Source organism: Cetorhinus maximus, chromosome 13, assembly GCF_964194155.1.
Source record: "Cetorhinus maximus chromosome 13, sCetMax3.hap1.1, whole genome shotgun sequence".
In the NCBI taxonomy this organism is placed as follows: Eukaryota; Metazoa; Chordata; class Chondrichthyes; order Lamniformes; family Cetorhinidae; genus Cetorhinus; species Cetorhinus maximus.
Genome location: NC_135891.1, coordinates 89,998,087 through 90,012,809, shown reverse-complemented (window position 1 = coordinate 90,012,809; position 14,723 = coordinate 89,998,087). Strand labels below are relative to the sequence as shown.

The window sequence follows — 14,723 nt, the reverse complement described above, 5'->3', positions numbered from 1 at the left end:
TCTGTGCTGCCTTGCAGAAGTATGACTGCAGAACATGTTAGGATTCAAGGCCCCCATTATCTCCAGCCTTGAATTTATCACAAAAAATGTGGCCTGAGTGGTAGGCTTTTCAATGATGCTGCATCTCTTAAGTTCCAAAGTATGTAGCAGGCATCGTCATCTAATACACCCTCATCATTTAACAGCTCAGTGTGTCCCACCAGCAAAGGCCTTGGTCTAATCTGTGACTGGTAAACACAGAAGTGTATAAAATATTCCATGAGGATACGATTTTGAAACAAAAAAATGAGGAAAAGGCCAGTGAATGGGAGTAGATTAGAGTAGAAGAGATGGTGCTGGCAAATGGCCTCCTATATTGTGCATCCTATCATTTATCTCATCACCATTTCTTTAAACTTTGGTGTGCACATTGCATTGTGAACCTTTTCAAGTTTCTTGATTAAAACAAAAATGGCACATACTGTTATGATCCCAGCTGATGTTACTACTGGACAAGCCAGATCTCAGGGTGGAACCCAGCTTGATAGATCCTAACTTCTATTTTTTGTTTAGATACGTGGAGAATGGCTACTGAACAGAGTTACAGGAGTCAACTGATGAACTCTTAACAAAAGAATAAAACATTTATTAAACAAGAAAATATGAACTATATTATAATACTCCTTCACCCACAACTAACCTTTACAGATATAGACAGATTTGCAAGACTAGCACAAATTATGAAAGCTATCTTGTACTCTAATGTTCACAATAAGTACACAGCCCATGTAAACCAATAGGCAATCTATGGTCAGGCACACCACACTCTGAAACTAAGTGACAGATGCCACCTCAAACAAATGCTATGGATCCCTCATCAACTCTTGGCACCTACCCCCCTCCACCGCCGGCGCTCCAGATGCTTGTCACACCGTGAGCCAACCAGTCTCACTGAACTCTTGTCTTTCACACAAGGGTTTCCAATCTCCACTCCCAAAGAACTTGCTTTGGAATCTTCTCCCAACCCATGCTTTCTCTCAGATGCCTTCCACAAGGGTCCACCTCCAGGGTTTTGAACTCTTCTTCCGATGCTCCTTTCTTCTAGATTGCCAAGTGCATTCAAGCTTTCTTCCACACCCTCTCATTGACTCAGCTGTGACAGCAGGACACCATTGCTTCACATGCCCATAGCAAAGAGTTACAGACCTTCGGCCGCCCCCTTGGATCTGCTGGCTTCTCCCAAGCCTATATTACTTTAAATCTGCCTCCTGTGGCTTTCTCCCTTTAAGCTTGGGGCCTTTTTCTGCTCCTCACTCTTAACTTCACTTAACAGGACCTTTTCCAGGTTCCTCTCCTTGTCCTTTGACTTAACTGTCCCCTTGGGACCTTTCCTGTTCCAGTCCCTAGTTTGGGGGACTTTCTTTTTTGGTTTTTGGAACCTGCTCCTTGCAGTTCCCTCTCCTGTCCTGCTTCTGCTGGCCAATGCCTTCAACTTTACTTTGGGACTTGCTGCCTGTCCCTCTTTTATGCTGCTTCTGCTGACAACTCTTGTACAACTTGGAGCCCACTGACCAACTGCACTCAAACTGAACTGAAACTACTTTTCTGCCTCTGTGGGGCCTCCTGTTGCTAGGCAACAGCATAGTTTTTTTCTACCTTGTGTTTGCTTTACCTTCCCTTCAAGAATTGTAAAACTTTCATTAAAATATAGGCACAGAAATAAAGCCTTAGACCTGCCGTCCCCACTCTAAAATGAAACTAGGTCCTAGGTTTCACCTTTTTAACTCACAAATAGGAAAATATACAATTAAACTTGAAACTAAAACTTAAACTCAAATCTATAGCTTATTCCTGACTCCCACAAATACAACTTACTTAAACTATCTATTTTCCTAACAATACTTAAAGGATGTAATTTGGAAACCCTTGACCAAAAACAGACTACACAATGATCAGATAACACTTATATCAGCTAATTTCACATATGCCAGATTCATCTATTTGAGAAGGTGACCCTTAACAAAAAATATACAATGGTGAGCTAGGAGGAAAATTCTCACAACTCTCACTCCACAAATTATTAAAAGCATCAGTTTTGCAGAACAGCAAGCCATTTTGGCAAACTACAACTGTACAGCTCTCTGAAAGAGCTATTCACTTAGTCATACCGCCATGAATTAAAAAAGCTTTTTTAAATATACATTTTTTAAAAATATCCACTTTAATCCTTTTAAAAGCTATTATGGATTTTGTTGACATCTCTGTGTCTGGTAGGGCATTCCATATCTTAGCCCTAGTCATTTAATAAAAAACTTAACCCTCCCTTTCAGTTCAGTGATGAACTGAAATTTATGTCTTTGTTACTGGCTCACCGACCATTGGAAATAATCATCTAATTTTGAACAACTCTGTTGGTTCTCTCTTTTTATTCTAGTGAAAAGAATCTTAGTTTGTCTAGGCTGTCCTCATTAATGAAGCTTCTAATCCACAGTGAACCTCTCTCCACAGCCTGGATTTCTGTTGTAAACTGGTACTCGTGCATTATCTCAAAAACTGTTCTTCAAATAACTGGTCTTGAATCAGTTACATTTTACGAATCTAACCACGTTGCTGTGGGTCTGGAGTTATATGTAGGCCAGAAGGCATTGGTGAACCAGATGGGTTTTTATGACAATTACTGGATGTTACTTAAATTTAAAATTTGCACCAGCTGTCGAGGTGGAATTTTTGTTCATGGCAACTATTTGCTTCTTTAACCTAACGGTTTTGGATTTCCAGCATCCGCAGTTTTTTGCTTTTATCCTTAAATATGAGTCTGGATGGTAAGTAGTGGTGGTGTGTTGCAGTTCACTGTTCGGGCCATGTTATACACCTCGCACCTCCTATTAAGTTCGGGGTGGGTCTTGAACCTGAAGCTTCTGATTGAGGCAGGGACGCTACTGCACCACAAGAACTCGGGTGGTGAATAGGGAGAAGCTGATTTCTTGCAAGGGACATCATCTCATGTCCACACATGCTTGCACAGTATCATTTACTGGATTACAAATAAGATCAGGAATCCTGGGTGCATTTAGAAAGGCAATATTTTAATATTTACATTGGGAAACTTTGAAGGCAAATGCCTCTTGCAGTGCTTTATGTTCCCTACGAGCCTCTGATCCCAGCTTGTTTAAGCTTGGCATAAGGTGCCTCCATCAAACATAGATTCCTGCAATGGGGGGGGGGGGGGGGGGGGCGCTGCAACCCTGTAAATTGCCGATTGGTTGCAGCCGTGGTTATGTCACGAGTGGGTGCGGTCTGATGACGCTGGGCCTGTGATTGACACCGGGGGCGGGGCGGGGCGGGGGTAGTAGGGCAGTGATGGCGGCTCGGAGTGGCTGGTTGATGACCTGTCGCTCGGTGAGGGGCGCATTGCTGCAGTGTGGCCGAGTCCGCACAGTTGCTGCCAACGGATACGCCAAGAAAGCCAGTGAGTAGAATGAGCAGAAATCCCGCTTCATGCTGCGGAAGGCCCGGATCCGAGCTCCCGGGAAAGGCTTGTACCTCCTGAGGCCGCAGATTGTCCCCCAGCCTGGGCAGTACCGGGGTACACAGCCCCCTCCCCCCCCCCTCCTCCCCCAGCCTGGGCAGTACCGGGGTACACAGCCCCCTCCCCCCCCCCTCCTCCCCCAGTCTGGGCAGTACCGGGGTACACAGCCCCCCCCACCCCTCCTCCTCCCCCAGCCTGGGCAGTACCGGGGTACACAGCCCCCAATGCCCCTACTCCCCCAGTCTGGGCAGTACCGGGGTACACAGCCCCCAACGCCCCTCCTCCCCCAGTCTGGGCAGTACCGGGGTACACAGCCCCCTCCCCCCCCCCTCCTCCCCCAGTCTGGGCAGTACCAGGGTACACAGCTCCCACCCCCCCACCTCCCCCCAGCCTGGGCAGTACCGGGGTACACAGCCCCCAATGCCCCTCCTCCCCCAGTCTGGGCAGTACCGGGGTACACAGCCCCCAACGCCCCTCCTCCCCCAGTCTGGGCAGTACCGGGGTACACAGCCCCCTCCCCCCCCCCCTCCTCCCCCAGCCTGGGCAGTACCGGGGTACACAGCCCCCACCGCCCCTCCTCCCCCAGCCTGGGCAGTACCGGGGTACACAGCCCCCACCGCCCCTCCTCCCCCAGTCTGGGCAGTATCGGGGTACACAGCCCCCTCCCCTCCCCCTCCTCCCCCAGTCTGGGCAGTACCGGGGTACACAGCCCCCACCGCCCCTCCTCCCCCAGTCTGGGCAGTACCGGGGTACACAGCCCCCACCGCCCCTCCTCCCCCAGTCTGGGCAGTACCGGGGTACACAGCCCCCACCCCCCCTGCTCCCCCAGCCTGGGCAGTACCGGGGTACACAGCCCCCACCCCCCCTCCTCCCCCAGTCTGGGCAGTACCGGGGTACACAGCCCCCACCCCCCCTCCTCCCCCAGTCTGGGCAGTACCGGGGTACACAGCCCCCACCGCCCCTCCTCCCCCAGTCTGGGCAGTACCGGGGTACACAGCCCCCAACGCCCCTGCTCCCCCAGCCTGGGCAGTACCGGGGTACACAGCCCCCACCCCCCCTGCTCCCCCAGCCTGGGCAGTACCGGGGTACACAGCCCCCACCCCACCTCCTCCCCCAGTCTGGGCAGTACCGGGGTACACAGCCCCCACTGCCCCTCCTCCCCCAGCCTGGGCAGTACCGGGGTACACAGCCCCCACCCCCCCTGCTCCCCCAGCCTGGGCAGTACCGGGGTACACAGCCCCCTCCCCCCCCTCCTCCCCCAGTCTGGGCAGTACCGGGGTACACAGCCCCCACCGCCCCTCCTCCCCCAGTTTGGGCAGTACCGGGGTACACAGCCCCGACCGCCCCTCCTCCTCCAGCCTGGGCAGTACCGGGGTACATAGCCCCCCTTCCCCTCCCCTTCCCCCAGTCTGGGCAGTACCGGGGTACACAGCCCCCACCCCCCCTCCTCCCTCAGCCTGGACAGTACCGGGGTACACAGCCCCCACTCCCCCTCCTCCCTCAGCCTGGATAGTACCGGGGTACACAGCCCCCACCCCTCCTCCAGTCTGGGCAGTACCGGGGTACACAGCCCCCACCGCCCTTCCTCCTCCAGTCTGGGCAGTACCGGGGTACATAGCCCCACCGTCCCTCCTCCCCCAGTCTGGGCAATGCTGGGGTACATAGCTCCCCCTCCCCCTCCCCCTCCCCCTCCCCTAGACTGGGCAGTACTGGGGTACAACCCCCCCCCTCCAGCCTGGCCAGTACCCGGGTACATAGCTTCAAGAAAGGAGGAAGGGATAAACCAAGGAACTACAGGCTAGTCAGTCTAACCTCAGGGTTGGGGAAAGTATTGGAAGCAATTCTGAGGGACAGAATTAATCTACACTTGAAGAGACAGGCATTAATCAAGGACAGTCAGCATGGTTTTGTTAAGGGGAGGTCATGTCTGGCCAATTTGATTGAATTTTTTGAAGAGGTGACCAGGTATGTAGATGAGGGCAATGGATTTGATGTAGTCTACTTGGACTTCAGCAAGGCTTTTGATAAGGTCCTGCATGGGAGACTGATAATGAAGGTAAGAGCCCATGGGATCCAAGGCAATTTGGCAAATTGGATCCAGAATTGGCTGAATGGCAGGAAGCAGAGGGTGATGGTCAAGGGGTGTTTTTGTGACTGGATGCCTTTGTCCAGTGGGGTTCCACAGGGATCGGTGTTGTGTCCCTTGCTGTTTGTGGTATATATAAACAATTTAGACTTGAATGTAGGAGGGTTGATCAATAAGTTCGCGGATGACACGAAAATTGGTGGGGTGATAAATAATGAGGAGGATAGCCTTAGATTACAGGAGGATATAGACGGGCTGGTCAGATGAGCTGAACAGTGGCAAATGGAATTTAATCCGGATAAGTGTGAGATGATGCACTTGGACAGGACAAACAAGGCACGGGAATACACGATGAATGGTAGGACCCTGGGAAGTACCGAGGATCAGAGAGACCTTGGTGTACATGTCCATCGGTCCCTTAAGGTAGTGGGACAGGGGGATAAGGTGGTTAAGAAGGCAAATGGGATACTTGCCTTTATTAGCCGAGGCATAGAATACAACAAGAGCAGGGAGGTTATGCTGGAACTGTATAAAACGCTGGTTAGGCCACAGCTAGAGTATGACGTGCAGTTCTGGAATCTACATTATAGGAAGGATGTGATTGCACTAGAGAGAGTGCAGAGGAGATTTACCAGGATGTTGCCTGGACTGGGCTGGAGAACTTTAGTTATGATGAGAGATTGGATAGACTGGGGTTATTTTCCTTGGAGCAGGGGAGATTGAGGGGAGACATGATTGATGTGTATAAAATGATGAGGGGCATAGATAGGGTAGACAGGAAGGAACTTGTCCCGTTGGTGGAGGGATCAGTAACCAGGGGGCATAGATTTAAGGTAAGGGGCAGGAAGTTTAGAGAGGATGTGAGGAAGAATTTTTTCATCCAGAGGGTGGTGGGAATCTGGAACTCTCTACCTGAAAGAGTGGTAGAGGCAGAAACCCTCATAACATTTAAGAAGTATTTGGATGTGCACTTGCGATGCCGTAGCATACAAGGCTATGGGCCTAGTGCTGAAAAATGGAATTGGAATAATTAGGTACTTTTTTGACCAGCGCAGACTTGATGGTCTGAAGGGCCTTTTTCTGTGCTGTAGACCTCTATGACTGACCCCTACCATCCCCCCTCCCCCCCAGTTCGGGCAGCACTAAGATACACAGCCCCCCCTTCCCCCATTCCGGGCAATACCGGGGTACACAGCCCCACTTACTAAGTTTTTCCAGCATTTTCTGTTTTTGTTTGTGAATGAGGTATACAGCTCCCAGCACCCCCCACCAACACCACCACTAATCTGGGCAATACTGAGGTGCACAGCCTCCTCTTCCCCCACCCCCAGTCTGGGCAGTATTGGGATACACAGCTCCACTGGGGTACACAGCCCCCTCCCAGCCCCAGATCAGGCAGTACCAGGGTACACGGCACTACCCAACTTCCAGACGGAGCAGTGCTGGGGGACATTGCAGCCATTGCCCCTTGCATCCCGGTCTGTACCGTTAGTGTGCCAGGTTAGGCAGCTCCCTTCCATTTCCCAGGGTTTGAATCCACTGCCTTCTTTACAACAGTGACTACAGCTCAATGCATTGGCTGTGAGGCACTTCAGGAGGTCCTCATGATGCTGATACATTCCCTTCACTCCTGAAAATTTCTTCATATAATTTCAGCTGTCAAAGGGAAAGGTAAGATGGGAGTCAAAGAGGCCCTGCAAGGCCCAGAAGTTTGTAAGGATCCTGTCATTCTGACCACACATGCTGTGGGAGTCAATATCTACAAGCAAGGCAAAGACCCAGAACTGCGGCCAGATACTGAATACCCTGAGTGGTGAGTATTCCCCCTTACCTGGATACTTTTTTGTTGCCTGTTTGCTTCCTTTGACTCTCCCTTGATTGGGTATGGATGTCGACTCCTGGCTGTAGTAAATGTTTGGTGGAAGATGGTGGCTGTCCTCTGGCCCTAAAGTCGTCTATAGAGGTTATCCGTTGTTACTTGCCGTGATAACTTTATCTTTTTAATCCAATTCCTGTTCTTTCTCCATATGCCTAGTACCCTTATTTCCCAAATACGTTTAACAAAATGGGAAGGGTAGCATATTGATTAGTCTTCGTGGACTCATAATCCAGAGGTCTGAACTAATGATTCAAGGACATGAGTTCAAATCATTCCTTCTTTCCCCTCCCCCACCCCCCCACCCCGCGCCCCCAATGTCCACCAGAGAAATTAAATTTAGTTAATTTTTATAATCTGAAATTAAAATGCTAGAATTGGTAATCGTGACCATAAAACTACTGATAGTTGTAAAAACCCATCTGGGTCATTAATGTCTTTCAGGGAAGGAAATCTGCGATCCTCACCAGATCTGGCCTATATATGACTCCAGAGCCAATAATCTTGACAAGGGTGGTGCTGTTGTTGTCTGGCACACTGACCTCTACCTCGCAGAGGCTGAGTGTCAACTCGCAGAAACTTCCTCCTACCTCCCCCTGGACTATGACCCCACCACTGAACATCAAGCCATTGTTTCCAGGACTGTCACTGACCTCATCTCCTCTGGAGATCTTCCCTCTACAGCTTCCAGCCTCATAGTCTCCCAACCACGGATGGTCCGCTTCTACCTCCTACCCAAAATCCACAAACAGGACTGGCCCTGCAGACCAATTGTGTCAGCCTGTTCCTGCCCCACGGAACTCATTTCTTGCTATCTTGACTCCAGTCTCTCTCCCCTTGTCCAGTCTCTCCCCACCTACATCCACGATTCCTCTCATGCCCTACATCATATCAATAATTTCCAGTTCCCTGGTCCCAACTGCCTCCTCTTTACCATGGACGTCTAATCCCTCTACACCTCCATCCCCCACCGGGATGGTCTGAGGGCTCTCTGCTTCTTCCTCGAACAGAAGCCCGAACAATCCCATCCACCACTACTCTCCTCCGTCTGGCTGAATTTGTTCTCTCACTGAACAATTTCTCCTTAAACTCGTCTCACTTCCTCCAAATAAAAGGTGTGGCTATGGTACCCGCATGGGCCCCAGTTATGCCTGTCTCTTTATGGGGTTTGTGAAACATTACTTGTTCCAGTCCCACTCAGGCACCCTACCACAACTCTTTCTCCGGTACATCAATGACTGCTTCGGTGCTGCTTCATGCTGTCATCTGGATCTGGAAAAATTTATTAATTTTGCTTCCAATTTCCACCCCTCCATCATTTTCACGTGGTCCATTGCTGACACTTCCCTTCCCTTTCTTGACCTCTCAGTCTCAATTTCTGGTGAGAGACTGTCCACCAATATTCATTACAAGCCTGACTCCCACAGCTACCTCGACTACAGCTCCTCACACCCCACTTCCTGTAAGGACTCCATCCCATTCTCTCAGTTCCTTCGCCTCCATCGCATCTGTTCTGATGATGCCACTTTCCAAAACAGTTCCTCTGACATGTCTTCCTTCTTCCTTAACTGAGGTTTTCCACCCACGGTGGTTGACAGGGCCCTCAACCGTGTCCGGCCCATCTCCTGAGCATCTGCCCTCAAACCTTCCTCTTCCTCCCAGAACCATGATAGAGTCCCCTTGTCCTCACTCATCACCCCACCAGCCTCCGCGTTCAAAGGATCATCCTCCGCCATTTCCGCCAACTCCAGCATGATGCCACTACCAAACACATCTCCCCTTTACCCCCCCCCCCCCAGCAGCTTTCCGCTGGGATCGTTCCCTCTGGGACACCCTGGTCCACTCCTCCATCATCCCCTACACCTCAACCCCCTCCCACGGCACTTTCCCATGCAACCGCAGAAGGTGCAACACCTGCCCCTTTACTTCCCACCTCCTCACCATCCAAGGGCCCAAACACTCCTTTCAAGTGAAGCAGCGCTTCACTTGCACTTCCCTCAATTTAGTTTACTGTATTCACTGCTCCCAATGCGGTCTCCTCTACATTGGAGAGACCACCGCAGACTGGGTGACCGCTTTGCGGAACACCTTCTGTCTAATCCGCAAGCATGACCCAGACCTCCCTGTTGCTTGTCATTTCAACACACCACCCTGCTCTCATGCCCACATGTCTGTCCTTGGCTTGCTGCAATGTTCCAGTGAAGCTCAACGCAAACTGGAGGAACAGCACCTCATCTTCCGACTAGGCACTTTACCGTCTTCCGGACTTAATATTGAGTTCAACAATTTCAGATCATGAACTCTCTCCTCCATCCCCACCCCCTTTCCGATCCCCCACTTTTCCAATAATTTATAATTTTTTTACAACTATATTTTTTCTTTTCCCTCCTATTTTTAAATTTATTTCGATCTATTGTTTCATCTCCACCTTTTAGCCCATTTCGATCCCTTCCTCCTACCCCACCCGCACTAGGGCCATCTGCCACTAGCATGCTTCCCTTAATGTCCCCATTAGCACATCCTTTAGATAGTATCACCACCGTCAACACCCCTTTGTCCTTTTGTCTATGACATATTTGGCAGTCTATTCTTGGCCTCTGCCTATCACTGGCCCCCTATCGAGCTTTCCTGTCCCACCCCCTTCTACCAGCTTATATTTCATCTCATTTCTATATGTCTTAGTTCTGATGAAGGGTCATACGCACTCGAAACGTCAACTGTATCCCTCTCCGAAGATGCTGTCAGACCTGCTGAGTTTTTCCAGGTATTTTTGTTTTTAATCTTGACTCTTAGTTGCCCTCTGAAATGGCCTGGTAAGCCACTTGCTTGCATACGAGAAGGTTGCTCAGTACCATCTTTTATGGGACTATTATGGATGGGCAATAAATGTTGGCCTTGCCAGCAATACCCACATCCTGTGAATGTAAAATTTTAAGACAAAAAGAACTTGGGAAGTTAGCAATGAGGGCACAAAGAGGCTACAGAGGAATAGGGGTAGCTTGGATGAGTGGGCAAGAACATGGCAGATGGTATACAATGTTGCCAAGAATGAAATTATCTACTAAAGATAAAAATAAAATACTACGGATGCTAGAAATCTGAAACAAAAACAGAGAATGCTGGAAAAACTCAGCAGGTCTAACAGCATCTGTGGAGAGAAAGACAGAGTTAACGTTTCGAGTCTGTATGACTTTTTCAAAGCTAAAAACTTTGTACTTTGGTAAGAGAAATAAAAAAAAGAATACTTTTTGAATGGTGAGAGACTGGGAAATGTTCAGAGAAACCCGAGTGTCCTTGTACATGATTCATAGAACATTAACATACATGTATAGCAAGCAATTAGGAAGACAAATAGCATGTTAGCATTTGTTACAAATAGACTGAAGTACAGCAGTAAAGAAATCTCACTACAATCATGCATGGTATTGGTGAGGCCACACCTGTAATACTGTGTGCCGTTTTGGTGGCCTTACCTAAAGAAGAAATATTTGTCCTAGAGGAACTGCAACAAAGGTTTACTCGACTGCTTCCTGGGATGAGGGAATTGCCCAAAGAGGAGAGATTCAGTAGACTAGGCCTATATTCTCTGGTGTTTAGAAGAATGCAAGGTGATCTAATTGAAACATATAAAATTCTTAAGGGATTTGACAGGGTAGATGCTGAGATGATGTTTCCCATGGCTGGGGAACCTAAAACACGGGGTCATAGCCTCAGAATAAGGGGTCAGCCAGTTAGGACTGAGTTGAGACATTTCTTCAATAAAAGGTTTGTGAACCTTTGGAATTCTCTACCCCACAGAGCTGTAGATGCTTCATTTGTTGAGTATATTCAAAACAGGTGTCGATAGATTTTTGGATACTAAGGAAATTAATGGGGATAGTGTGGCAAAGTAGAGTTGAGATATGATCTTGTTGAATGGCAGAACAGGCTCAAAGGGCCAAATGGTGGCCACCTGTTTCTATTTATCTATATTTGTGCATCTCTTCCCTTTGAAGAAATTCAGTTGTTTGGCCCATCTAATGCAGTGATTTCCAGATTCCCACAGCCCTTTATTTGGAAAAGCTTTTCCTGATTTTTTAAGCAGCTTAATTCTAATTCTGTCCCCTTGTAGGCACTCTTGTAAGGGAAAGTTGTCCCTGGTTGCTTTCAGTTTGCCTCATCATATTGAACACCCCTCACTGTGCCCAAGTAGTAAGAGTGTGGATATAGTCTGTCAGAATATTCTGTCAAGGAATGTGAATCTGATATTTTCAACACCCAGCATTGATGTGTAGGGGTTTCATCAGATATGGTAGCCTAGTGGCTAAGATGTTGGACTGGCAACCTGGCTTCTGTGGGTTCAGATTCCACCAGGGGAAGTGTGAAACTGAATTCAATAAATCAGATTAAACTTAACAGCTGCTGATTGTTGTAAAAACCCAGCTGGTTGACTAATGTCATTTGCTCAAGGAAATCGCCCCCGACACAACCCCGTGCTCTGTGGTTCACTCTTAATCCTTATGAAGTGACCCATCATGTCACTCCGTTCACTGCAGAGCATGACCTGCACCACCACCATCTTGGGGTGGGCAACAAACATGGATTTTCCAATATTGTCAACATCCTAAGGACATTTAAAAAAAAACTCATGCACAGTTTACGGGATCACGACTCTGATCAGGAACAGATACCCAAGCTGGATTTTTTTTTTGAATCTTCTCCCATTGAGCTAAGCCTTTGTGCTGAGATCAGCTAATTCAAGATGGATTTGATATTAGCACCTGTCTTGTATTCTCTTCCCCACCAGGGGGAACCCCTGAGCTGGAGTATGTTTATTGTGTAACTGGATGCTTTGTGGACAATAAATGGACTTTTTTTAATAGATGGCTTTCTTGTAGGTTGTTTACGCTGAACCTTGGACCCCCAAAGAGTCTGGATGAACTGGACCCAGAATCTTGGGAATACTGGAAAAGGATAAGAAAACAGCATATGTGGCAACACAACAAAGTTCACAAAGGAAAGAAATTCTAAGAAAAACATAAAGACAATGCAGCCCAAAGACCCATTTCCCTCAAACGAGGACTGCAGTCTGAGGAGAGCATTTGAATCGCAGCCATCCAGTGCTACTTACACTTCAAACCAACAGACAGTGCACAGGGCAGTGCTGTGAAGGGATTGAGTCTGGGTTCCTTGGCTGTATGTGACGTGACTCAGACAATGCTACCCAGGAAAAACATGTTTAATATTTTGATTTACTGATGAATGATACAGAATAAAAGTAGCAATTTTCTAAAAAAAAAAAAAAAATCCTTTTATTTTCTCTCTTCCACTCCCAACACCTGGACCTTCCCACGGGTCCAGGTTCTGGCCCCCATCCTCCCGCCCCCCTCACCCAAGAGGGGTCCAGGTTCAGCGGGGCCCTGATCCCCCCCTAGAAGGGTCCAGGCTCTGTTGGCCCTGACTCCCCAGAGGGGTCCAGGTTCTGTGGGCACTGACCCCCAACCCCTCCAGAGGAGTACGGGGTTCTGCAGGGCTCTGACCCCCCCCCAAAGAGAGGCGCAGGGCTCTGACCCCGCAGAGGGATGCGGGTTCCATGGGGCTCTGACCTTCACCTTGTATGGGTTCAACAGGTCCTGATAGTTGCTGTCATACTGGTTCTGCAACTGTTATAAAGATAATATTGGCAATGTAGTGAGCGCTCCCTTTGAATGAGATATTACTCATGTATTATTTTAGAAGATTTGGGGAAACTGGGAAATTATAGACCTAATAATTTCACATTTATTGTGGGGAAGTTATTATGACCTGTCATTAGGGAACGGAATGATTGAACATTTAGACAGTTAAGAACTGATCAGAGCCAACATGGATTTGTAAAGGATAAATCATGTCTCATGAACCTAGTTGAATTTTTGAGGAGGTATTTAATGTGACAGATAAGGAGATGTCTTATGGATGTTATTTATATGGACTTTCAGAAGGCATTTGACAAGGTTCTATATAAGGCACTGCAACAAGTAAGAGTGCATGGAACTGGAGGCATCGTATTGATGTGGGTAGGGAATAGGAGGTAGGAGACAGGATAACGGGTACGTATTCAATTGGCGGGTGTGACTAATGTTCCCCAGGGATCTGTACTCAACTTTACACTATATTTATAGCTTGAATGAAGGAATAGAAAGCCTTATATCCAAGTTTGCTGATGACAGCAAGTTAGGTGATCAATAAATAGTATAGGCGGGAGCAAAAATGTTGCTAAGGGACATTGGTAGATTAAGTGAGTGGATAAAACTGGCAGATTAAGCTCAGTGTGGGAAAATGTGGAGCCATCTATTTGGACCTAAGAAAGATAGATCAGGATACTTTCTAAATGGTGTGAAGCCTGGAAATGGGGACGAGCAGAGAAATTTAAGGGTCACAAGTACAGAAGTCACTAAAAGCTGGTGTATGGGTAAACAAAATTAAAATGTCTAGTAGAATGTTGACCTTTATTTCAAAGGGGCTTGAATACAAAGGGGTGGAAGATAAGTTAACATTATAAAAAGGTTTCATAAGACCTAATTTAGCGTGCTGTGTTCAATCTGGGTATCACACTTCAGGAAAAATAGGTATTAGCCTTGGAAAGGGCGCAACACCGATTCACCAGAATGTTATCTGAGTTAACAAGGTCAAATTATGAAGATTTGTTATATAGACTCGGCTAGTATTCCCTTCTGTATAGAAGATTAAAGGGTGATCTGATTGAGGTGTTTAAGCTGATTAAAGGTGGCGATAACATAGATAGAAGTTATTTCCTCTGGTGCAGGAGTGCAAAACAAGAGGGCACAACCTTAAAATTAGAACCAGGCCATTCAGCAGTGACTGAAAGAAGCACTTCTTTACACAGAGGGTAGTGGCGATCTGGAACTCTTCCTCCAAAAAATTGTTGAGACTCAGGGTCAAGGCTGAGATTGATAGACACGAGTAATAACAGTTACGGACAAGGGCGGGCAGAAAGAGTTGAGATACAGACAGCCAAGCCTAATTGAATAGCAGAACTGGCTTGAGGGGCCGAATGGCCCATATTCCAGTGCTGTGGTCTGTCAGACCGTGATCAGCTTGTGATTCCTTCCACTTTGTACTATTCTCCAAATTGGCACGCTGTAACTAGTGGAGTACTGCAAGGATCAGTGCTGGAACCTTAGCTATTTACAATCTATATCAATGACTTGCATTATTCTTTGTCTCTTAATCTATCTAAGTTTGCTGATACAACCTAGGTGGAATTCAAGCTG

At 47.9% G+C, this 14,723-nt stretch overlaps 1 protein-coding gene across 1 annotated transcript; it reads left to right on the top strand.

Annotated features, from left to right (window-relative positions):
- Nucleotides 1-3,284: 3,284 nt before the first annotated feature.
- On the top strand, nt 3,285-12,735 carry mrpl54 (mitochondrial ribosomal protein L54). The gene is made up of 3 exons (XM_078555743.1): nt 3,285-3,448; nt 7,251-7,407; nt 12,348-12,735. Exons 1-3 carry the CDS (start codon nt 3,340-3,342, stop codon nt 12,478-12,480), a joined length of 399 nt encoding a protein of 132 aa, XP_078411869.1. The 5' UTR covers nt 3,285-3,339; the 3' UTR covers nt 12,481-12,735.
- The last annotated feature ends 1,988 nt before the right edge of the window (nt 12,736-14,723 follow it).

Bases quoted from the DNA above. Each gene is read 5' to 3' on its own strand.
- mrpl54 (XM_078555743.1), top strand. From the start codon at position 3,340: ATGGCGGCTCGGAGTGGCTGGTTGATGACCTGTCGCTCGGTGAGGGGC. The intron at 3,449-7,250 runs GTGAGTAGAATG...ATATAATTTCAG, and splicing joins CGGATACGCCAAGAAAGCCA to CTGTCAAAGGGAAAGGTAAG. The intron at 7,408-12,347 runs GTGAGTATTCCC...GCTTTCTTGTAG, and splicing joins GATACTGAATACCCTGAGTG to GTTGTTTACGCTGAACCTTG.